This window comes from Melozone crissalis, unplaced genomic scaffold (assembly GCF_028551555.1).
Source record: "Melozone crissalis strain CALT ecotype California unplaced genomic scaffold, PUWL_Pcris_2 ptg000042l_1, whole genome shotgun sequence".
NCBI classification, from domain to species: Eukaryota; Metazoa; Chordata; class Aves; order Passeriformes; family Passerellidae; genus Melozone; species Melozone crissalis.
In genome coordinates, this window is record NW_026535820.1 from 21,025,342 (window position 1) to 21,051,775 (window position 26,434).

The 26,434-nt window shown below is 37.7% G+C and overlaps 1 protein-coding gene across 1 annotated transcript in view; it reads left to right on the plus strand.

Moving 5' to 3' along the window:
• The window catches only part of PTPRM (protein tyrosine phosphatase receptor type M), a 438,824-nt gene that overhangs the window by 83,587 nt on the left and 328,803 nt on the right, over positions 1-26,434 (plus strand). Inside the window, exon 2 of the mRNA XM_054284774.1 lies at positions 16,081-16,203. Coding sequence (XP_054140749.1) covers positions 16,081-16,203 — 123 coding nt within the window. The remainder of the gene's footprint in view (positions 1-16,080; positions 16,204-26,434) is intronic.

Below are 26,434 nucleotides of genomic sequence, written 5' to 3' on the forward strand. Positions count from 1 at the left end.
GAAGGAGATCCATTATTTTGTAGTGCTTTCACAACTGTGGAGAAACAGAGGTGCATTTTGTCAACCATGGTTTAAATTTTACATCAATAAAATAACCTTCCAGGGTATAGAAACTATTAAAAACAGTGAAACTGGCCATTCATCTTGCAAATACTCATCTAAATTTTAAAGAACAAAAACTTAATACAAATTTTTCTCCAGAAAGTTCTCATGCACAGAATTCCCTGTCTCCACAAACATTTGTTTAGTCCTTTATTTAGTTTGGTTTAGCTCTTTTTCTTTAGCCTTATTGTTTGCAAATCAATGCCTTTCTAAATAAAATACCAGGTTTCCCAGAACACTGCTAATCAATTCATGCCACAGGTGACTTATGTCACAATTTTTTTACCATTGTGAATAAAACAAATTATGTGAAAAGGTGTGTGTGTGTGTTCCTGAAAGTCTCAATCCATCTTAGTGGAGCTATTTAAACAGAGCAGTGACTTCACTGATGGTGAGGATATTTTCTGCAATAGGTGGTTGTTTTGCATCACTGCTCTGAGTGTATGGCTGTATATGATAATTTCATGGGATGTTCTGGAGTGGTAGGTTCTATATAAAAAAGTCTGGCTTTCTGTTTTTATGTTTAAGTCTTGGGGTTTTCTGGTTGGTTTGCTTGTTTATTTTTTTCAGAAAGGATAGATCTGTGAAAGAATTTCCTTGCTTCACAATTGAGAACTCCTTTATAGATTAGGAATTGCCTGGTATTGTCCCTACTGCTGTTGTTGGCAGTTTACATACCAGCATCATGAAACTGTGAAGCTATGTTGGTGGGCTTGTTTTTGTGAGAATTAGACATTTCTTTCTCACAATTCATTGGCAATTACTTCTAGAAACAGAACTAATATGGATGTGGAAGAAGTAGAAGAAAATATATGCAGAATATTACTAATTGCAAGAATGTCATTGTTTGGTGTGTGCTTGTTAAGACAGGAGGAAAAGTAAAATAGGTTACAAAAATGGAGAGGAAGTGGAGGAAAGACATATAGATGTGTATTAAAAAGTAAGTTAGAAATTGTTTAAAATTTGTAAGACAAAGCATCAGGATGGCCAAGTCTGTCAAACAGGCATTAATTTGATGCAGAGTAGCATGGCTTCCTGGGAATAAACTCTGTTGCATGTCTGTAATTCTTCATTGGGTATTTTCATTCAATATAAAGTTCTGAGAGACGAATCTTTCCTCAGGAGAACGTGATGTTTTGAGTGAACAAGTTTAACTTTACAGAGATATATGACATTTAATATTTGTAAAATGTTTGATTTGGTGCCATGTGACATGTTGATGTAGAAATTGGAACGCTACAGAATCATCAGCGTACATCAAATGTGTTTTAGAAAAATGGTTAATAGGTAATCAGTGTGGAGTATGTGGAGGTCCTCTGAGGATTAGTTTTAAATCTGATGGTGTTTAGCCTTTTTATTAGTGATGAGGAAGAAATATAGAGTCATTACTGATAAAAGCATGCAGATGGCAGCAGGTTTAGTGCCATGGTAAGTAGTGATGAGAGGGGAGATAAGTCATCTCGTAAGGTGGAACTGTATGTTCTGACACAGAAATGGAGAGGTGCCTCCAGCCTCAAGAAACATTATCAAGGAGACAGTGATTGAGAAAGACATGGAAACCATGCTTTGTGATGTGTAATCAGAAGTATCTGAAACAGGAGGGACACTTGGCATTATTACTATGTCATTGGAATAGTTCATCTAGGTCATGCAACATCTCAACTCATGAACGATCACAAACTCAGTGAAGTGTGGAAGAAGAGCTATTCTGAGCCATTAAGTCTTTGGAAGCACACCTTTGAAATTCCTAAAATCTAGAATCTGTTCAGCAAGTTGTATTTACAAGATTTGATCTAGGTTTGGAAACATGCTGTAGAGAACTGCTGTTTAATAACTGATGCAGGCCTCTACTAAAAAGAAGCCTGAAGGACTAAAATTTAGGCTTAGAATAAAGTGAATTAATTTTTGGAAAAACTGGAGAGTTAAGTGGATGTTCCTTTGGTACCTGTGGACCTAATGAGATTCATGAGAGAGCTGTTGTTGTTATTCACCAGCTGATATGAAGGCCATTCTTCATAACCTTGCAAAGACCGTGGCAACTGGGCGAGGTGCCTGAGAGCTAGAGGAAAAGAATTGTCAAAAAGAGCAAGTAAAAGGATCCACAAAACAACAGGCAGATCCGCCTCACCTCAGAAGGTGATGGAGCAACTAATTCTGGAAACTGTTTTCAGGCATATGAAGGACAAGAAGACCAGGAGGAGTTAGCATGAACTCACCAAGGGGAAGTGACCAACATGATGACCTTCTTGATCAACTTAATAACCAGCTGTGATGAAATGGTGGCCTGATAGATGAGAAGAGACCACCAGATATTGTCCACCTTGACTGCAGTAACTCACAGAGAAGCTGGTGGAGTATAGGCCGAATGAGCAGACAATGGAGAGGCAGAAAACTGTGTGAGCAGCCAGGCCCAAAGGGTGATGGTCAGTGGCACATAGTCTTCACTGGAGGCTGGTGACTGGTGGGAGACTTGAGGGGTCCAGTCCTGTTCAGCACCTTCATTAATGATCTGGATGAGGGGGCAGAGCACACTTTCAGCAAGTTTGCAGGTGACACAAAACTGGAAGAGGTGGCTGATACACTGAAGAACTGTTCAGCAAAATGCAAAGTCTTGCACCTGGGGAGGAATTGTCCCTGACATCAGTACAGGCTGGTGTCTGAGCAGCTGGAGAGCAGCCTTACAAAAAAGGCCCTGTGGATCGAGGTGAGCAGTGGGCTGACCATGAGCCAACAACAGGCCCTTGCAGCCAAGGCCACTGGTATCCTGGGTTGCATTCGGAGGAGCATTCCCAGCAAGGCTGGGCTGGTGATCCTTCCTCTCTGCTCAGCACTGGTAATGCCAAAGCTGGAGTGCTGGGCCCAGTTCTAGGCTCCCCAGTGCAAGAGAGACATGAATACACTGAAGAGCATCCAATGAAAGGCCACAAAGATGGTGGACTGGAGTATGTCTCTACAATAAAAGGCTGAGAGTGCTGGAACTGCACAGCCTGGGGAAGAGAGGGCTCAGGGGAAGCTTATCATTGTCTATAAATATCTGAGGAGATGGTGCAAAGAGGACAGAGCCAGGCTTTCTCTATTCAGTGGTGCCCAGTGACGGGAACAGAGGCAATGGGCACAGCCTGGAACAAAGGAGATTCCCTCTGAACATAAGGAAACTGAAAGATGTGACACAAGTCTGCCACAGATTGCCCATGATGGTTGTGGAGTCTCCAGCCATACAGATACTCAGAACTATTGGGTTGTTGTCACTTGACACACAATTCTTACCATCTGTTTAAAGCTTCAGACTTATTTTCTTCTTCAGATACAGAGACAAAGTACAACTTTTATAAAGACTTTTAAATGTTTAAGTAAGATGTATTGGAAAAAAAATGAAAATTTCCATAAAAGCTCAAGTGTTTTAATGGGTAGTAAATAATGGAAGGTAAAGCAAGAGGAATACTTGAAAATGTGCATAAAAATACATGTATATATACCATGTATAACAAGTAATAGTAATATTATATCAATACTTTCAAGTAATTGAGCCTAAAACCTCTGAGCTAGCCTCATTTGTCAAAAATCAATTACATTATCCTGATCTATACTGTTTGGAGACATGAGCATATGTTTAGCTATTTTTATTTTTATCCCTATCCTGAAGGAAACTTTGGCAACTGAGCAACATGACCTTCCCAATGTAACATACTGGTGTCCCAGGAATATCAGATGTTCTTCACAAAGGATCAGAGGTGCTTGTTTCAGCATTACAACCTGGAAAAAAATTCCCTTTTATCAGGTGTGGAACACAAATAAGTGAAAAGCAAAAAAGAATTTTTTTCAACCTGACAGTTTTTTGGAGATGCTCATACTCAAGTGATTACAGTCACTCACATAGACCTGAAATGATTTCAGCAAGGTTGGAAATTAGATTGAAGATTTGTGTGGCCCCAATTTTTCTTTTTGTTACAGTAAAACTTTTAAGTGAGTTTACTACTGACTTAATCCTCTTATAGGCAAGAATTGAAAGTAATTATTTTATCTGGGTAGTGTAGTGAGAGTGCCCTATTCTGCTGTGTGGGAGGTTCAAGACTTCGCTCCTCAGGTCATCTTAGCTTGAGCTTGTCAGTGTTGCAGCAGAAATGTTTTCAGCAGTGTCAAATGTGGGTCTCTTGTAGCTGATGAGACCTTATGAAAATACCAGAGGTTTCTAAAATTAATCAATTCTTTTCCTTCAGAATGTTATAGATGTGATGAATGACATAAAGTATCATTTACTGCAAGAGATAATGACTAAAACCAAGGGGAAAAAAGCAGTAGCTAACTACATTTAAAAATAGAAAGTTATTTATACGTGTAGCACAGTTAAAGCCTGTTGTGCTCTCTGAATTTAGCAAGCAGACCTGGGATTCAGCCTTAGCACTGCTAATGACTGGAGGCATTATTGATGTAGTGAACTAATTACCCGTGTGATGAAGTTGCCGGCTGGAGGTTTTTGACTGCTTCATCACTGTGTCACCTCCTACAGGTTAATTCACAGGGCAGCACAGGTAAAAACCTCCAGGTGGAGGTCCTGCTCTCCTTCATCCAGTCACAGAGTCGTAATGACAGCAGTTACTAATAGCAAGATGAATATTTTCCTGAATTATTGATTGAGTAGAGCTGTATCAATGACTGTAGAAGTAATGCTTGTATCACAGAACTAAAGTCTGCAGCACTTCACAGTCGCTGCATGGAAAATGCATCCATGGAGATTTTAAGCAGAAAACCAAAAAGAGTAACAGCCCTTCTCACCTGAAGGATAGCCCACAGATATTAAAAGAAAGAAAGGAAAAAAGAGAGTGGCTGGATTCTTGGGTTAGCAGGCAGGAATGGGACTGCAGGGGCTTCAATGTCTGATTTAAAGTTTGATCTACATAAAATTCTTTCATGGCATTCGTTCTCAGATGTCTCTCAGTGCAAACATTAGAAGTCAGAACATAAACAGCTTGTTTAATTAGATGATAAACTATTACACTCAAAATTTATAGGGAAAAATACCATTAGGAAAGTAGTTTAATAAGGAAAAGAATGAGTACCAATGTGTTCTAATTTTTATTTTGCTCTACCATCGATGAAGTAGAATATAAATTTCTGATATATGGGGCAGAAGATTTATAAAATTCATCTGAACATTATTAGTATATAGAAATGTTTTAGGGTTTTTTTTTTTCTGTTTTTAATTGTGGCATAGCTGGAAAACCTCCTGAGACTAGCAAAGCTAACACTGCCTTTGTTCTTTACTTAAAGCTAGAGCTGTGTTGTAAATAGTCTGTATTTTTCATCCGAGCTTAATATGCTATAGTATAACAGGATGCATTAAGTGTTCTCTAACAACTGCAGAACTCATCAAGCAAATGGAAAGATTAGCCCTGAAATCAAGCTTCAAACTTTTATTTTCTCACAATCAATAGACAAGTAATGCATGCTGGATTTATAATGATATGAGATTGACTGCTTAAATCCTTTTTAAAGTTCAAAGCTGGAAACAGATTGTGTCTACAAGCAATCCACAGCAGAGTTTCTAAGCAGACGCTTGTGATAAATAAGTGAAATTGGGTTTGACTGAAATGGCCCATCAGTCCCGGATGGGTTTAGCAGGAAGATTTCAGGCTCAAAAAGACAGAGGTTTGGAGAAGCATCAAGCATTGGTTTCATAGCACCTGAGATTGCTTTGTGGAGTCTGCTGGGAGACGTAAAGACAAGAGGCTCATTAAAAATTAGTATAGCACCAGGGAGAATGATTGAGCTTCAAGTACACTTGTGTTTTTTAGTTTGAAGAGTTTAAAGGTGAAGATACATTTTAAAAGCTCAACTGGCAGATGAGAAGAATGCTGTCAGGTTTCTCAAAGAAATCCCTTTATATAGAGATAAATAGCATGTTATAGTAGTTTTTTGACAAGATCAAGGGAGGAAAAAAAAGCAAACCCAAAAAATTACTCAGCTCAGAATGTCCTGATAGTAGGATGAAATAATAGTTAATCTCTCAGCTATCAAAAGTGGATTTTGATAAAACAGGTTGTCTTCAGTCCTGCTATCTGATAGCTTCAGAGGCAGTATTTACTGCCTGTAAAAGCTGTGAAATCTGGGGGAGAAGTTAGTTTTGGGGCTACCCTTGAGGATATTATATCTGTATAGCAGTTCAGCTATGATATCTTAAAGTGTATGGTGGGCCCACTGCCTTCAAGATGGCTTTTACCTAATCAAGACTTTGAACGGTTCTACACTGTTGTATTTATTTACTTCGGAAAAAAATTAGGCTGTGCTTTTAAATCAGAAAGTAGCTTCTTACTTGCTTTTTATTCAGATATAATCTGTGCTGTTAACAGATACAGTTGTTACACAGTAATTAAAGTACTATAAAATATCACAGATTTTGAGTAGTCTATACAAACATAAGGATTGTTTGTCAGTGTGTGTCCATTTACCTAATGCTGGAAGATGAGAAATAAACAAAGCCACATTGACCTGGGAAGTAACACTTTTGTTTGGTTTGTTCAGTCAGAGCAAGTGTCCTTTGGCTCAATCTGAATTGTAAATTTAGGTGATAAATGTGTTGAAGCAACGTAGTCCTTTTTTCCACAGTCTCATAGCATGAAATGCAGCTGATCACTGTTTGTTTGGTGGAAACTTGTGTGGCCCTTGGCACAACCACAGACAAAAGAACAGTGGCTGCTCAGTGTGTTACTTATGTTTGCCTTCATTCATATCCATTCATTCCTGCCTATCCATTATAACATGGGGAAAAGCTTTGTGGGGGGAATTGAATAGCACAATTTCTAACTAAGAATGAAGGTGCTGGATTTTAGTAATTTTAAGAAAGAAATCTTGTTTTTTGAAGTTATTAAGAAGTGCCTTAGTGAAAAACAGGTTCCGCTGGGATCAGGAATTTAATGGCTTTGTGAGTAGAATGGCTGGCAGGCTGCTTGTGGAAAAGGTGTTTTGACTGTCTTTTATTAGGCTGTATTTCCCCAGAGCTCTAGGATGGATGTGGCATGAAAAGGTTTGTCTTCACGACAATCTGAAAATCTAATATGGTGTTTCCTGAGCAGATGTTAGAGAGAAATGGTCTGGTGTGGTATTATAATCACAGTCTTGATGATTGTATGTTTCTCAGGTTATACTGTGGTTTAAATAGAGTGTTGGGATGAGCAGACCCTGTGATATGATAAATTTTGGCTGCAAGGCTCTTCCTCCTAGCTGGGATGGAAAAAGAGAGTAGATCTCCCCACCCTGTTTTTTCCTTCCTTCTGAATTGCATTTTATTTTGCTTCAGACTTTCCATTATATATGATTTTTTCTTGAATATCACCCGTGCAGTTCTGTATAGTTTTCCACTCGTGCAGTTTTGTGGTGCTTTCCAAATGCCTTTCCCTCCTCTTCTCTCCCCTTCCCTGGATGAATCTTTCTGGGAGAACTCTACTGTGCTGTTTTAGTGAGTTATAAAGATGCTGGGATGCTTGGGTAAGGTGAAATAAAAAGGACTGAACAGTTTTGAGGATAATCAGTTAAAAAAGTGGAATTAATATGAAACTACTGAAAGTAGACAGCTGTCTTATTTTGTTGGAATTTGCTTATCTTCAACAGATCAGCACAACTGTTTACATCCCTCATAAATACCATATTGAGAGATTACTGGTGAGTGGTTCTTGAGTTTACCCTTTGTTAGGGTAGCATTTAACCTAAGGAAACAATGTAAGATTTTGCCTTTAGGCCTTGGTAGAGCTCTGTAGGAGCAAATGAGACCAGGAAAGAGCGAAATAAAATTAGTAATGTCTTACTGTGTTTAAATGTTTCTCTTTCATTGCATCTGCACATGTTTGGGCATATTTTGGTGATAGACCTCTCCTCAGTATACTGAAAGGAGAAGTGAAGATAAAATTGCAATAAAATCTAAATGAGAAAAGGTTAGAGGCATTCTACATAATAATTAAATTAATAGGAGCAGCATCTGTTACCAGTCTAAGAAGTCACAAAAGATGCTGAGTGGAAGAGAGATCCCTGTGGTATGTGCTTTGTCCCTCAGCTGACAGGAGGGTGAAGTGCTGCAGACTGCTGCTGCTTCAGAGTCGCAGCTGGGAGGGGCAGTGTGGTCCAGGGGCTGCACTGAACGTTGCCCCTCTTCCTTTTCTTCCCTAGAAAAGAGTACAGAGACATCATTGTGGGTTTTACTGTAGCTTTCCAAAACAGAGGTGTTGTTTCAAATCCTTTAACAAGTGCTGCGTGATGTCAAATGAAAGTATGCCTAATTATTGTCTTCTGTATATGTGAATTCGCTGTGTGCATCCCATCCTCCTGATCATGTTTCTTGCTAGTCTGCATTTTCAAGTAAATGGGTAAAAAATTTCTCCCGTCTCTCTGTTCCATAGCATCTGCTTTCCTTGCCGGCCAGGATTGACTGAATGCTTTTACATGTTTAATAAAGGGGTTCTGTGCACTCCTGGGTGGTAGCTATAAAAATAAATTAATCCTATGTTATAAACTATATGAAATAGGTGTGCAGTTGCATTTTTTGTTTTTCTCAGTAGGCTTATTCCACTGCCAGAATATAACTTGAATTTTTAATTCTGTTTTAAGTATGTGAAAAAGTTTCCTGTTGTTAGTTATTTGTAGGTCAAAGCTTTTTGCTGGAGTGTTTCAGGCTGTTTATACAAGAGATTTTTTGCATTTTGAAGCACATTTTTGTCATGTATTTGTGATAAACAAAATGCAAAACATATGGGAAATCCGCCTTTTATTTATTAATTTTTATAGTGGTTTTGACCAGAGTCCAGAGTTTCATCACATTTACTCAGCTCCAATAAAAATGTAAATCACCTGTCTCCCTTTTGCAACTGGTATGCCCAGTATGATCTTTTTAATAAGGTGTGTACATCTGTAGGTTTAAAAGATGTTAAAAATTGGACTTTTAGTTGTTCTTGGAAAGTCTTTCCAAAGTACTTCTCACATGGAACTGTTTTTGGTAAGGTTTTTTAAGGAAGTTATCATTACATGCATTTGTAAAGTAAATTCCCTGATCTAGATTTTGATTAAAATAGTAATTTAAAAGGACAGCAATACATATACCAATAAAAAAAAAGAAAACAAAAAAATCCCACCAACCCCCTCCCCCCAACAGCCACGCAAATTTATCCATAGCAGTTATTCACACAAGAAGTGTCTCTTACTATTAACTCATGTCAAACTGAAAGAATAGCTGTTAGTTTTAACACCCAGCATGATATCCTCCCTTTAACTAAAGCATAACATCTGATGACTTCTGCAAATATGCTTGTTTTAATAGTACTTCTCAAAACAGGGGCTCCATAATACATTTCTACATAATCCTGCTTGTTCTTTATGGGATTGGACACTCAAATATTTCTCTTGGTAGATATCCTAACTAATGACAATTGCAGCAGGGCTATAATTTGTGTATGTGAGCATGTATGTGCACTTGCCCCTATAATTGATGCCATACATTAAGAAAAGCTATCTCAAATATTGAGAAATCGAACACCCTGACATTAAATAATGCCAGAAATAAGTTTGCTCATAGAATATTAATGTGCACTCATTTTCCCATGGGCCTCATAAATATTCACTGATATAAAAATGACACAAATACATGGAATGTGTTTGCTTACACAAGATGGATGATTTTTATTTTAAGAGCCTTTATTAATTGTTTTGCTTTGGTGAGTGGTTTCTTTTTCTGTTTTGGTAGCTCAAAGGAGTTTAAATGCACATTCCAAGAGAAAGCTTTTTTCAGGGCTTTTCAGTAAAAAGTTCAGGAACCCAAATTTTGAATTATTCTCAGTATCTATTAGGAAAATGTAATTGTTGAAACTCATTTTATTTGCCTAAGCATGGGCAGCTTTCTGGGGGAAATTAGAACTGACAAATATGCTTTCCATAAAATTCAACTTTGCTACATTATCCTGTGACCAAAACTGAAACATTTTGGCAACATTTATGTTGACTCACTTTCTATCAGGTAACTGGAGGGAGAACAGAGAGAACAGCTTAAAACGTTTTGTGAACCTGTGACAAGGTTCTTAAGAGTCTTAAATAACAGCTTTAAGTGTTTATCTGAATTTTGGTTTTTTTTGGATGCTTTCATATCGTCACCTGTGATACTGCTGGAATTGTGTCCATAAATTTGGAATTATCTAGCATTCTTGTACACCTTCTCCACAAGTCTTAGCAGAGTTTTATATATTTTTTTGTCTGTTTTTCTCCCTTAGGAACAGAATTAATATCAGACTTTCTTAGTTCCTAAATACATACTTTTACCTCATGATCTTTGCTCTGGCTCATGAGATTTTCCTAGACAATTCTTATATTTTCTCTGCCTTTTTCAAACCCCATTCTGAGCACAGCCACAATCAGAAAAGGTCTCTAATTGTAAAGTCTGTTTCCTTTTGCTCTTCTCTCTCACTCCTATGCATATGTAGACTTGACAGAAGGTAGATACTGCTTTAAATGAGATCAACTTTATGCAGCACATGGATTTTGAGGCTCCCTGACCAGTAATATAGATTACAGAATTATTTTAGAGCTCTGAACATTGTCTTTGGTAGGAAAAAAATAAACTTTGGCATATTTTGAGAGAAAATAAATGTTCCGTTTTAAAACAGACTGCCCACTGTTGAAAGCTCACTTGTAAAGCCTGGATAAGAATTTTTGGTGCATGTATGTCACTGCAGATACATGGCATCTCTGTGTGTGCTTTGGAGGCACACAGAGAAGAGTTTATTTTACTGGCTATCTCTGAGCTAGCATGTCTGGAAAGCCCTTTCAACATGTAATACTGTAACACCTTTGAAAGGGCAGGTAGAGCTTTATTTTTGCTGACAATCTACACACAAAGTAGAATCCAGCAGACCACTATGCTCAGTTTCTAATAAGTTCTTTGAACCATCTTTTTACCTAGCTGAAGTTAGTTTGCATGAACCTTTATTGGCTCAACCATTTATTGATTTCAGAGAAGCAAATGGTTTTGAACTAGGCAATTTCTGACATCACCCCATCTATAGTAAAAGTTGTACAGGTGGTACAGGTTTGCAGGCAGAAGTTCAGGTTTTTTTATGTTAAAAATTGTACATTTATTCCCACTGTTGCTTTCTCTGTTAGTGAGTTTATAATTGAGAGTGGCTTATTTTCCTCTTTATTACTCCTTATCTTCTCCCAAAGGAGAAATTGGTTATTCTCTGATGGGATGGTTTGTCAGCTTGGAGGCACAGGATCCCATTTTGCTAATGCTGTGTTTCTCAGATCACTTTCTATTGTCATGAGAGTGTCTAGATAGGATGATTGTCCTGAGCAGTAACCCTTGAGGATAACTGACTCATTCACAATCTTAACAACTGTAGTTTGTCATGGTTTTTCAGTTATTTCAGTTTTCATTTGCCTTTTTATGTTGTCCTGCTGACGCGCTTGGTCCATTGCTCTTGGGTGCAGGCATGTTCATGAGGACAGGAGGGAATGCAGTTGGCTGAGGAGTGCTGTGTGCTGGTTTGGGCAGAGGCTTCTTCTTGTAGACAGAAAGGGAAGATAAATGACCTAATAATAGGTTAATCTTTCCCTGCATTATCCAATTTTCCTGATAGAAAATGTGATCTAGGCATCCCAGATTTCAGATCAGATAATCAGCATTTTAATTTTTATTTCAAAGTATAGCTACATTGCACTTAGAGTTAATCAACATAACCCCGTTTCCAGTATGAAACCAAAAATAACAGAGACAGCAGAATTCAGAATACTTTTTAAATGAGATAAAGGAGAATACTAGGAAAAGGAGGGATTCAGTAAACTTATCTTCTGGGTGCACGTATTCTGCAACAGAATTCATGGTACTATGGCAGATCAGAGGCCACAGGGCTTTGCTGCATAGAAAAAATTGATTTTACCCTAAAGCAGGGCCATTGCATCAGTTCTGGTATGCACTTATGTTCTCTTCTTGTGCTAACACTGACACTCATAAGAATTATACTAATTTTAGCACTTGTACGCTTGGCAGCAAATTTTTGATGGAAAGTACATATTGATCTGAGATTTCTGAAGTATATCAAATCAACAGAAATAAAGCAGTGCCCAGCCTAATTTGAAATTTTTTCCTATGTTACTTTTTGTCACTTAAAGGATTTGCAGTATCCTACTGTTTGCTGAGGTATTCTTTGAGAATGCTTCCTAACAGATGTCAAGAGTCTGTAAAACACAAAATAGTTTGAATAAAGATTTATTCAAATTAGGAAAAATATAGTGCATTCTTTATCCCTTTTACTTTAATTGGTTGCTTTCATCTTAAATTATATTCCTTGTTTAAGCTCATAAATTTTTCAAGATCTGAAGTAATTTAGCCAGCTAAAATGGAACCATTCAAAAAGGACTACATTCAGACAATGGCATAGTTATATTGAACTGGGTTCATGATGGTTAAATGGATAATTGCAGTTGAAAGAACCATAGGCTGTAATAGACTGTGTTGCATCTTGTGCATTTGTCAATTCAGTTCCTCTTGGGAATCCAAAAATATCTGTAAAATGCAGCACAAGCCAAAGAATCTTAATGGGATATGTATCTTCTGTTTTACTTATAAATATTTTACTCATCATGGAGTTCATCCTTTAAAATACAGTTTGGCCATCCAAACTCTGATGTCAGTATAACAGGCAGGGAAGTTGCTTTGCTTGATTAAACTGTGTAACAGCCAATATGTATTTTGATGATTATTATCAATTCTAGTAGCAAAAACTGAGCAGATTTCTCAAGTGAGCTAGTGAATTATAAACTGTGGCCTGTCCTGGCAGTGGCTTGTGTTTCAAAACAGGTCAATGATGAGAGACATTAAAGACCTGATAATTGCTCAGATTTTACCAGTCCTTGTTGATACCATGGGTCCATTTCAAGAGCTGGAAACCTTGTACAGTAAGAGAAGCATGACTAGAAAACAGACAAGGCAGTGCAGTTGCAGCCAGGAGGACGTCAGCAGAGGCAAATGTGGGTGTTTCTCAAAAACTAATGACCCATTTCTAAAGAACTTGTAGTATGGTCAAATGTAAGGGGCAGAGCTTCCAGGAGTTGGTTGTAAGTCACTAGGATCTTTGATGGCTCTTAATTTGCAGTAATTGTTTCTTGGCTGATTTGGCTTAGCTGGTTTTTTGTTGTTTGTTTTCTCCCACTAAGATGTTCTGTGTTACAAGCTTGCCTTTAGGTCCAGCACCTATATGTGCCGTGTATGCTGTTTTAATCTGCAAAAGACTTCACAAAACCTCATGGCTGTGCAAAGCCTTTATTAGTATTCATGTTTATCCTCAGTGTCTCACTGTGGAAAGAAACATGGCTTGACGTCTGTGCTATTAAAGGTCTAATGCATGCTGGTCAGTTCTCTGGGTAGGTGACTGTAGAGCTTGATTACACCTAATGATACTTGTGAACTTCCTTCATTAGGTGGGGGTGGAAGGCACTTAGGAATCGAAGAAGTTCAGAAGTTTCTTTAAAACTCTTCCTGTAGCAGGCATGAAGACTTGATAAAGTTAGAGTAATTGCAATACAACAAAGGATGTAAATGGCAAAGATGGAAAAAGAAATACTGAGAGTGTGATTTAGCAATTGACTTGCAAGAGAAATGAAGAAAAACAAGCAGTGAGAAAGGATCCTGTGTTGAGAGGCAAATGGTCTAGACAAATAGAAATGTCATTCTGTTTATCCACATTTCTGACATCTTCCTAATTCATGAGAATGGTAGAAAGCTTTATTAACCATCTGTAATCACAAATCTTGCCTTTTCCCCAGTATTGGATATTTTGCAGTGCTTGGCTGGGCTTCTGGATTTGAGGAAAAAACCACTTTATACCATTTTGTCCTCTTATCACTAGAGATATGTTTGATATAATAAAGTGTGGGAGCTATTGCATATATTCGTTGATCCTGGTTTGAATTGTAAACCCTGATTTATGCCAACTTCCATTTGGGTATATATTTTTTGCCAAGCTTGACTACAGACTGCACAACTCGGTGTTTAAGTTTATGTCCTATTATCATTAGCAGTACTTTGGCAAGAAAACTACTTTTCTTTTTTATTTTCATAAAAATAAATGAATATATCTGTTAAAGTTGATGCTCAACTTGTATGTCTGAAACTTAGCTTGTGGTATATTTTATGAAATTTGAAGTAATATTTATGCAAGTAATTCAAGTACTAGAAAAAATGTGTAAATGACTGCCTAAATTTCTAAGCCTTCCCTCTGGAAATGTTGCAGATGTTATTTAATATACTCTATAAAAAATCTCATGTATTTCTGAATTTTTTTGACTTCAGGAGAGAGAAAGAGAGTTTATATCGCTTGTTAACATTGAGGCAAAATGTTGGAATATGGATTTGTGAGTTTTTTAATGGGTTTTCTGTTCCCATTGGATTATCTAATTTAATCTTTTGCACTTAAATTTGTACAGAAAAAAGCAGTTTCCAGATGCACCAATTTCCCTCATACACTTAGATGTGTTGGAGGCTTTCTATAGAAAAGTATTTTAGAACAGAGTCTAGTTCTAGTACAGGATGACCTGTATTCGAGGGCAGGGCAAACATGGTATGTCTGTAATGGCCAATTGTAATATTCTCATGATAAAGAGAAGAAAAAAATTAAATTTCTCAGTGATTGCATATAAAAAATTCCTGCTGAAGATTATATGCTTGCAAAGTTCTTGCTATGAATCTCAAATATACACTTGGAGTAATTATTAAGAAGGCTGGGCTTTAGTTGGGTGGTATATGTCAGGCGTAATGGAATTTTGTCTTCTACTTTTTAATAAGTGTCATGGTTTTAAGCCCTTGGAAAAAATTAATTCCATCCTAGTGAAAATGGGACAATATGGTATTCTGTAATGCCATTAATAGTGCTCTAGGAAAATTCAGATTTTAAAAGTAAGCTAGATTTTGTCTGTTTCCTGTTTTAATACGACTTGGCAAGGCTAAGCCTACTGTGGCTTTGGACAGATAGCAAAGATGATGAATAGCCCTAAAGTTTAGTTTTGTTTGAACAGCTGGAGAATTTCCTTTAATATGGACAGAAATATCTCTGACTAGAGTGATACTTATTTTCCAAAATAGGAAAGATGTCATTCTTCACTGGAGTGAAACATCAAATAAAACAGAATTTTGTAACCCTGTGTTAGTCTCCTGTTAGATGATAACTGTATAAAAAAACTTGAAGTTTCCTCTGTACCACAGGAAAAAAAGTAATGCTTTTCCATTTTCTTGTGAATATTGTTAAACTCCATTCTTCTATATTTGGGACATAAATTTTTCCCCTACCTCACCTTGAAGGGAGTGTGATCTTTTATACCCTGTTACTGATTTCTAATTTACTTAGAAGAGAGTGAGAAAAAAAGAGGAAATAATACTGTTTTCTTTCAGAGATTGTGAGACTGAGCATAGATTTGACATTTTGAGGTAGATGTGCTGTGTTGTGCCAGAGGCACGGATCCCACAAAAAGCCGTGCTGGTACCTGTTCACAGTGCAGCACACCTGGGAGCTCCTGGGTTTTCCCTTACTTGGAAACCAAGATACAGGAATGAAAGCTGGTGTTCCCACCCTTAGAGTTTTCTTCTGAAGTGTAGGGCCTTGGGCATGGAGGGGTTTTTTTTTTCCCTGAAGAATGTTAATCCTGCAGTCTTTTAATATTCTGATATTTACTGCTATTACTTTGCTATTTTGCTTTTGATACCTGGTGATTGGATCACAAGAGAAAATTTGTCTGCAGTTCTAAATTTGGTTTTTTTTACCCTTAGGATTTTGTTTTCATGAGAAGAAATTTTATGCCCTCTCAGAAAATGAAGATTAGTAAATAGAAATAATTTGTATTAAATGATGTTTAAAAATTACACAGCCTGCATTGAGTGAAGTTGCAGTTGTTAATTGGAGATTCATAATCTGTTACCTGCCTGCCTTAATTTTTACCTTTGTGTTTCTTTAACAGGGTGCTGCACTTTTGATGAGCCTCTGAGTTCCTGTGGCTACAGCCAGTCGGATGATGATGATCTCAACTGGGATCAGGTGAATGCGCCGGTGAAGCCGTCCTCGGGTCAAGGGATGCCATCGGGTTCATCTCTATTTTGCTTTTTTCTCTTCAGCATTAGATTATGTGTTTGTCCAGTGTTTATTAGCAGTACTGTTCTTAAAATGCTGCTTAGTCTGAGTCTGGTTAAGTGGAATACTCAGATTTTCCAGTGAGGGAGTGATTTCTGTGAGGTGATTTCTGTGAGGGATATTTTGCAAGTCAAAGGTTTGGCTTTGTTGTGTGGGGAGTATAAAGGTTTGAAAGAAGAAATAGAAACTTGGTGTTGTTGGGGAAGGCCAAAAGAAAACAGAAGGGTGACATGAAAACGAATCTGAAGTTGTACTAGAAACAAGCAAACAGGACTTAGTAAGAGAGAAAAGGAAGACAGACTTAAGTATTTTCATTGAAAGATATAATAATCAAAATATCTTGTAAAAAAATTGAGAGAGAATAAGAGGTGAGTGAAAAAGCAAAAGTGTCCCAAAACAAAGATCTCAATATTATGTTCACTGATTTTAAAAGCTAGTTGTGATACTCTTATTTAATGTGTTTTTTCCCCTGCATGGAGTTGGACCTTGTTCTGTAGCAGCCACCTGTGCATTCTGCTGAACTACAAACTCACTCTAGTAGTAAGAGTCATTGCCTTAGTACTTCACCCACAGAAATATGTAAAACTTGCCCACTGGTTTTAAACTGTTCACTAGCCTAAAATTAACCAGGTGTTCTTTTCTCTAGGTTTTAGCTAGGCATGTTAAGACTTACCCCCATATACTGATCTCCATTTCATGGGATATGATTGCATGCAGCCCAGCTCAGCATCTGCTTTGGCTTTTATAGACTGAGCCTCAAGTGGCTATTTTCACCTTTTTGCAAAACCAAAAGACAACTAGATAAAATCACTGGTTGTAGCATTGTGGAATTTCTTCTGAATTAGTCTCATAACTCAGTATAAATATATCCATAACACTTAAAAGCATTGCAGAATCAATGTCCCAGTATTTCACATCCCTTTCAATGAGGTCTTTAAAGGACCCATAATGTACTTATTTTATATAAATGTGTTTATATAAAATCTTTTCCAAAGTTGTTGTTCTCAAGAAAGTGTTCCTCCCTCATTTTTGAGTAAGAGAGTTAGGAAATAGACAAGTGAATCTTTAGAAGTGACAGTTTAAACAAAACCTGAACATAGGCACTCATCCTTAGTGTAGCAATAAATGTGCTGATGTATGATATGCACAATCAGCCTTAGATATCATTCACTTGTAAAAAAAAGGCTTTCAGTGTTCTTCACTCTAGATTTTCCAGTGTCACCCTGAGTTGCGGATGACATCTTATCTAAGGTTCGTGGCTGAAATGCAGGACTCCCAAATTCAAGATAGACGTTCAGTTTATCTAAGTTCTGGCATTTGGATCATCATGCTAGATTGAGTTCATCAACCTAGATAAAGGATGGTCTTTCAAATTCCTTTTTAAACTGGCTTTCACCCAGTGGTCTTGGCATATACTGCTAAACATTTTCTGAACTATTTCATTAGTGCTTGATACTGTTGCTCAATTTGGAGACAACAGACATAGTTTATCAGCCATCTTGGCTCATGGTACAAGATATGCATTCTTTTTTTCAGTCACACCACTGGAATTCTCTTCCTATTCCAAATTTCATTCATTACTCTCCTCACTTGGATTTGTGAAAGCAATTGCTGGTATGTGATGTTCATTCTTCTTGGCAGATAGAAGAGATTTGAATCTGTGTTCTATTCTCTGATGACCACAGGCTTGAAGATTTTTTTTGGTTTTTTTTGCTCAGTAGCAGGATTCTAGACTAGGGATTGGCATGTTTATAGAAGGAAAATGATACTTGTCATTTTATTTATCAGATGTCATACAACTTGTTTCTTATTTGTCTTCTTGCGTTTTTATCAGAAGTCTGAAATAATGTTCTGATGATCTAATAAAAATCTATTTAATTTGGTAACAAATTCTATTTACAGTTTAGGGAGTTTTATTTCTGCCCATAAAGGAAGAGAAATATTCTTTTGGAGCATTGGGTCAGAAGATGAACGAGTTAGTCTGAGGAGGGTTGAGGATATTGGTGCCTTAAAAGGTCAAAAACCCCTTTGAGAGGGAAAGAAATGCTCATTTTTTTGCAAATGAAAAGCACTGTGTCTAACGGCACGATTTAGTCAAGTGGTATCTAATTTTTCCTCATAATTTCATCTAGACAGTTTCTTCTTGTTCTTGTTCAAATCATCATCTTAATGATTTTAATTAGTTTTCAGTTAGCCTTAGCCAGAGGGTTATGTGATACACTTAAAAAATGATTTCAAGTAGTTTGTCAGCAGTTTCTGAGCTACATATTTAGGAAGAAATAACTTCAGATGATAATGAATAGAACATCTTAAATTAATGGTTTGTGGGGAATTCTTGGCTTGAAAGCAAAATGCTTTATGCAACAATGTTGTAATACTAGACTGAAACAAGAACTCTCAGTTCTGTACTCCCTTGTCAGAAGAAAAAATTAATGCACATAACATTCCTAATTTCAGGCAGCATGCTCCAGTGAGTGAGCTGATGTCGATATATAATTTTTTTATAATTTCGTGGCAGTCAGGGGGAAGCACACAAGTTACGGGGTTTGATTTCTTTTAATCCACATGAGAGTGCTGAGAGCATAGCTGCACTTCAGATAGATAAATACTTTGGCTTGGTATGTTATTTCAGTGGGACAGAGAAATGTCATCTAATATTTATGCATATGTGTGCACACTTTGATGTACACACAGTTTACATGTTGTTGAATATTTGAGATCTTGTTTTAGATGAAAACTACTAAACCTGTATCAAAGGTAATAATGAAAAAATCCCAAGAGTGTTTCTTACAATGGGCTTCAACCTCTCCTGGATTGTTGCAGTAGCACAGAAATAGGAAGATACCGCTGCAGTTAGTAGGGTGCTAGTGTTCTCATTTCTTTGATAAATATGAGTGTGGCTTTTAATAAGTCAGTATTAATCTGAAATTGTGTTTAAAAGACCAAAAATGTAAGGAGATGTATGAATTTCTGTATATATTTGAATGAATTAAATGCATGTTGTTAATCCACTGCTCTTTTGTTTTAAGTGTCCTGTGAATCAGACAGAGTAAATGCTGTTTGGAAGATCAGCTCTTCCCATTTCTCAGCCTGTCTTCTCCTTGTCTTTCTGTTCCAAGAATATGTGCTTAAAATAGTGTTCACAGCTGTAATTACAGAAACACTTAGTCATTATTAATGCCATCTTGCATTATCCTATGGAACAGTTACAGCAGTTTGATATTAATGTGTTTATGTAATACAGGTCTACAATTACAGCTAACTGTGAGCCCTCTAGTTGTAGCCCAATAAAAATGTCTTCAGAAGAATATGCCCAAACAGTAGATTACTCTGTTGGCAAGGTGTGAGCTGCAGGAGTGGCCTCTGTGAGAGGAGGTCAGGGAATGCCCCATGTTGGACACATCTGGGCACAGCTACTGGACCTACCAGTGGGCACAGCTGAGCTCCTGGTGCACGTCTGGGGTAGAATGTTTAGGAAAGGGTGGAAGCCACTGGGCAGCAGCTGTCAGAGAGAGAAGTGAGAATACGTGAGAGAAACAGCCCTGCAGACACGCAGATCAGTGCCGAAGGAGGAGGTGCTCCAGGCAGTGGAGCTGAGATTCCCCTGCAGCCCATGGTGAGGCAGCTGTGCCCCTGCAGCCCACGGGGGTCTGTAGTGGAGCAGAGATGCACCTGCAGCCTGTGCATGACCCACACCAAGAAAAGGTGGGGATTTCCTGAATGAAGCTGCAGCCCATGCAGAGGAGTCCACACAGGGGCAAATTTTATTGCAGGACCTGTGGGGTCCCTGGTGCAGGATGTTCCTGAAGGACTGTGTCTCAAGGAAAGAGGTTGTTTGGGGTTTTTTTGCGATGCTTGAGTGCGTTGTTAGTTCAGATACTGCTACAGTAAGTCATCACTGACAGTGATGCTATTAGAATTTTACTCTGAGGAACAGAAATACTGTCAGGAGTCTTCTGTGATTTGTCATTTACTGGATATAATTTCTGTTTGTGTCCATGTATTTTTTTATGAAACACTATGTTCAGTTGTGTAGAATCTTTCTATGGTGTGTCCCAGTTCCAGCTGATTTCTAAAGGACAGTAGTATCATTTTTATTTGATGCAGTGGTTTGATGTCTCTGAGGGGATGTCACTGCATTTGCAACAAGTCACTGGCATCAGCCTTTCATTCATTTTAAAACAGTTCAAACCCAAATATAAATCAAATCTTCACAGGCTGCCATTCACTGTGTTGAAAAGATGCTTCTTGTAATGAAGCTTTCTGTGTTTAATACAGTGCTGGTCAAAGCCAGGATGAGAAATCTGTTTGTGCTATTTGAGGTGATAGCGTGATTTTCATGGCTATATGTGATATTTTCAATGGTCTACTATGCCTATTTGTATTCTGAATATGTACTGTTGCTTAATGCCTATGCAATGTCTGCAGAAAATGCTTATAATGCTTATATTATTGTTTAAAATGGCCTTTTGATACCTAGTAACCAGACATGCAGAGCTAGCAGATATTCTATAAACAAGGCAGTGATTCAGAGGAGTATTTATTATTATGGAATGTGAAGTAGTTGTGTGAAAAATGTACATTGTTGTTTAATTGTGCATAGAAGAGTTGTGATCCATTTTAAAAGACAGATAAAGTGATCAGTCTGCAAGTGTGAGTTCAAGCCAACTGCAATGTTTTATCACGTAAAATTATAGTTCTTTGATATTGTACTTTATCATTAAGCACATTTTAGCACTGCATTGCATTCTTGTTGTATATTAGCAGGGATACTTCTGTTTGCATTCACATTGAAAAAAATGCATTTCTTACTCAGTCCCATTTCCTCCATATTACTTTAAATAACTGCACTTTTAATTCATTTGAGTGCTATCTAGGGATAATATAAAGTATTTTCAAGGTGTGGGAGTTGCAGCTTTCTCACCGTGTTAAAGTTAAATTTTTTCATAGAATTTTCTAGACCTGGAACAGCAGCGTGTTATTTCATTGCACAGCCAGGTAATAGCTGCAGCCATTAAGGACATGCCTTTTGGCAAGCAGCTCCAGCTTCCAATTAGCTGTGCAAGTTAACACCAGTTGCTGCTAATACAGAGCAACATGGAGGTCACACAGAGCAAACCACCTGAGCAGGGAGCCAGGGCAGCTCGGTGCTGCCATGGCTACCGTGCCAGCACTGGAAGGCTTGGCTTCTTTAAAAACTCCCCTAAAGACTTACTGAGTGGTGTGCTTAACAGGTCTGCTCAACAACAGGAAAGATGCCACCAGCTATGTCTGAGGTGTTGCTTATTGTATGGATCATTTTTGTAACTTCTGACCTGACTTACAGATTTCAGCACCTGGCACAAATTCTGGGTTTCAAATGTTGAGCATCTATCATTCTTGCAAGGGGAAGTATATTAATCAGCATCAAAATCCCTCTTTCTGAATCACTGACGGAAAATGTTCCTAGGTTGCTTAGTAGGTGAAGTAGACAAATTATTAAAGTTTATTTTGCCTGCATGCCTAAGCTTTCAGAAAATTATTGTGTTATACTTCACCCTGTGTGGTATATATTCTCATATATGACTTTTAGTTTGCACATTTTAGAGCAAATGATTTTGAATATGAACAGTGTGATTTATGAAGTAATAATGCCTAACGTAGATGACTGATTTGCAGATTTTCATTTGAAGTAACATGCATTCTGTAGTGTTCATATCTGTAACTTCAGGACAGCAGTTTTCTTATTTTGTTATGCATTCTGTCAGCCATCTCATATTTGAGTGCAGAATTTCAGAACATACTCCAAGTCACGGAAGTAAGTGGGAGATACTATATTAAAAGCTATTATTATTAAATATAACATTAAAAGCACCAGTAGCTGATAAAGATTTCTTCAAGATTTTTGACTGAAATAGGATGATATAATAAATTACAGCACTTTTTAATGTTTGAGGAACTCTCCTCTTCTATAGAAGACAGAAACTACATGAAAGATCTGGGAAGTCACTTCTTGTTAAACCAGAGTATTCTCAAAGCAACCTGGAAGATAAAGTTGACTGCTGAGGGTAATTTTGAGTAGCACCATGTAGTGCCACAGAGTGCTAAGCAAGCCCTCTAACCTAATTCATTTACCTTGCTGTGATTACATGTTTCCTGCTGAGGTTATATCTAACATCTGCCATCATATATGCTGAGAAGCAGCTAACATAATAAGCTACACACTGGAGCTGGGTTGGAAATAGATTTCTTGACAGCAAAAACTTTGGAGATAAGAAAGTTAGTTTTTGTTACCTATCAGAAACCCAGTCTCCCTCCCTGTCTTCCACCCATAGTGCCAGACACTATCCTGCTGCTTAAGTGCATCAGAATCTAGTTTTAGATTTCCCTGCTAAATTTGAAATAGAAGTACTCTGAATAACTGGGGTTTTGTTTGTGTGTTTGTTTTTCCTTCCTGGACTCCTCATGATGAGTTCATTCAGATGAAGTAGGAGTATTCCAGCAGGAGAGAGGAAGTTAAAGTAAGAGAATCCCAACAGGAGAGAGACTAAGTGCTCATGTTGTAAAGCCTGTGAAAACATAATTTTTTAGAGTACCTTGGGGTGGGGTGAACTGGCATTTTTGAAGTGGAATATTGTCTGGAAAAGAAGAATGAGGTTACTTTTGGTAAGGGCTCTTGGTTCAAAAAAGAACCATGGAAAATTCTCTTTCCTGGGGATAAGCCCAAGACATGCAGATGAACCTCAGGACACTTTTAATCTCGGTAGTTTGAGGCTGTGCTAATATAAACCAAATAGCACATGCTTCAGTCTAGGGTTCCCCAGGGACTCGCTCTGTGCTGAGGGCATGTTACTGCACTCTGCCATGGTGTCTTACTGAAACCACTGCTATTTCTGCTCCAGTTTTAGCAGACTTGTATAAAGTACCAATACAATTTTTGTGCTTGTTTGCCTGGCTATTTTCTTCTGTTGAGGAATGAAAATACTTTACCAGTTTGAGCAAAGCTGTGGTCAGTAAAAAGCCCGTGAATAAACAACAAGTCTGAAGATGCTCCTGTAGGAGCTGTACTCACTGCATTGCAAGATCAAGAGAAAGCAGAATAATCAGAATAGTCCTAAATAAGCTTTTTCTTGTTTAGTAATTAATCTACTGGAAAAAAAGCCTCTTAATTTCTTGCAGTCTTCAGGGCTTTTCTTTCAGTTTCATGCTTATCCTGTTAGATTTCTTCTCATCCATCCTGCCCTTTAGAAACTAATAAAGAGTGGATCAAAACCTTTCCTTGCATCTGCAGGCTTTAAAGTGTGGAACGTGACTGCCTCCATTCCAGGGCCTAAGTCAGTTGTTACCCGAGTTAGTAGTTTATCTTTTAAAACAGTTCTTCTATATGACAAGATCATAGTCATAGGCATAGTGAAAATGCCAGTGAGCTGGAGACTCCATGATTCCTCTTTAGGACAGTAAATTACAGTTACAAATTTTTAGGGAATATTTTTTTAAGGTTTTTTTTTTCAGAAATGTAAGAGGAATTTCTTGTTTCAATTCGATTTATGGGAGATTTTTCATACCCTTTGGCAGCACTTAATTTGTTGGCAGGCATTGAGACTGATAGTGTGTTGTTAGCAGGTCTGGTTGTGACTAATAGGAGGGGCCAAAAGGTCACTGATTGAGGCAGAGGTTGTTAAATGCTGCATGTGGCTTCAAATGCTCCCAGATGTCTACACTTCTGCTCCCAAGTTGAGGAAATTCATGTGGGTGTTTGTCATGTGGGAAATGGGGCAGCAGAGATCGGTTAGTGCAGAATGTATGGATTGGTTTTTATTTTATATGTAAGTCTTCTGCTATCTGAAGCTATTTGATTTCCTAGAATTTCAGACAAAGTCTTAATCCTTTATAGTCGTTGGCAGAGCGCAAGAGCCAGGGAAGAAGCAATTACATGAACTTCATGAACTGAATTAAAGAGCTCAGTACTTTTTTTTCTCAGTGTTAAAGCAATATACTTATTTCCCTCACCAGCTGACATAATGCTTTTTCTATCTTGAAGTCACATTTCCAATCAACTGCTTTTCAGTAGCAAAAAGAAAAAAAAAAGCTGTCTGGACCTCATTGAAAATGTAATGATGTACACAGTCATTTAATGAGAAAGCAGGTGCAGGTAATTATCCAAGTCATAATGTTGCAGCAGCTAATAACATCAAATATTTGTGATAATTGCAAGCAATTGATCACAGTTCTGTGCTTCTCATGTGTAACAGATTTTAAAAACACTTCTCAATACACATGTATTCATGTTAGAACATGGAAGCCACAGATGTACTTTTCTCACCAGTAGATCTATGTACTGAGATTTTGCATTAAGTTCAAATATGTCTGTTTAAATTTTTACCATTTCACTTTTCCCATGACTTAGAAGGGAGGAACATCCTTCTGCCAAATTTGAATTCCCGATTCCCTCGTACTCTTACAGGCTTTTCCTGTTCTAGATGTCACAGTCAACTCTTGTGTCATTCTGGTTTCTGCTGGAGCACCATGTGAGTCCCAGTGTCCTGCAGGGGGGCTCTCCCAGTGCCTGATGCATGTGCAGCTCAGGTGTTGCTCTTCCCAGCATGGCTCTCTCCTGCAGTTACTCAAGAAATAGATCAAAGACACAGTAACAATGGGATGATCTTTAATGTATTCCCTTACTTATATGTTGAGAACTACAAAAGAAAGGAAGGCAATAGAAATTTGCTAGGGGCAAATTTCTTTTATGCCAGGCCTGTGTGATAAGACCACTGCTCAAAGGAGTTCAGAGATGCTTCCTTCTATTCGTAGCTTAAAGGTGCAAGGAAATGATGAGAACCTAAGTTGGTCAGTAGCCCTCTTTCTGCATGTGGGCTGTTGTAGAAATGAATCTCTAGAAGAGAAATTTACCTTTGTCAGGCATTTCAGAAGGCTCTGGGAGGAAAATAGAAAGTGAAGAGAGGCAGGTCCCTAGTCCAGTCTTTTATGTGTAAAGAATTTTAGCAGTTTTTAGTTAGTAGGAATAAGAAGCAATTACTGTTTGAGTGGCAGCACATACACAGTGGAAAGGGCTGGTTAAAAGGGTGGTGTCATGATTTCTTACAGGTGGTGTCCCAAGAAGAAACTAAAAGAGAGGACAGGCTTTCAGAGGATTCTGGGCTTGTCTGTATCCCAGATAAGGAAGGGTGCTTCTGTAGGAGCTAGTAGGGGACCTGAGGAATGGGATATAAAACTTGATGCTTTTCTTGGCATTTCCTTACTTATGAGGTTTCCTTGTTAAGCAGTGCACATTAAATGAAACACCTTTGGAAGATACAGGATGATAATTGATGAGGGTCATGTTCTGGGGAGATCAGCTGGATGTTGTGTACCTGCTCTTTAGCTAGTGCCTCTGGGAACTGATTAGTCTAAAAAGCATCAGGCAGGACAAGGTGAAAATGTTACCTGTGCTTTGGAAGCTCATTGTGTAGCAGCTATAGAAATGATTATGTGTCAGAAACAAAGAAGTCGTCATACTCTGGATTAGACTTGATCAGCAACAGCATCAGGTTCCCTTCATGAGAGTACAATGTGCTGTGCAAAATTTAAGGCAGCCCATAGCTTCCAATTTTACAGTGGAATAAATGGATATACCACATATAAAAAGATGTGTTACATCTTTCAGCAATCACATTTAGGTGTTACGTGTGCTATGGTGTTCTTGCCATGTTTAATTTTAGTGTGAGGCACATTTGTGAAGGCAGAAAGCTGTTCGGAGAAATTTCAATTCAGGCATTTTACTTACTTGGCTGGCAAAATGGAAGTAGCTTTATGTGTGCATGGCAGATTTTTTTACTGCTTTTTAGTATAGCAGTAATAACAATTGTATAATTAGTAAGAATTTAATTATTATTTTAGGTACAGCAACAAAAAGCTATATTTTGCCAGGATATATTGTAGTGCCTCTTGAATTTAAATTATCTATGTTTTAGTGTGTCTACATCAGTTGTATGTTTAAGTTAAAATAAAGCATTTAAACAGGTAATTTTAACTTCTGTGCTAGTCTGTAAAGAAGCAAAGTTAAAAAAAAGAAAAAAGAAAAAGCCATTAGAATGTGCACCTTGGATAGATAAAGTCAATTAATAGTATTTCTACATGTAAAAATCAGATTTATGTTAGATGTAGTCTTCACCACTGCACAGGACCAGCAGGATATCAGTATTTCT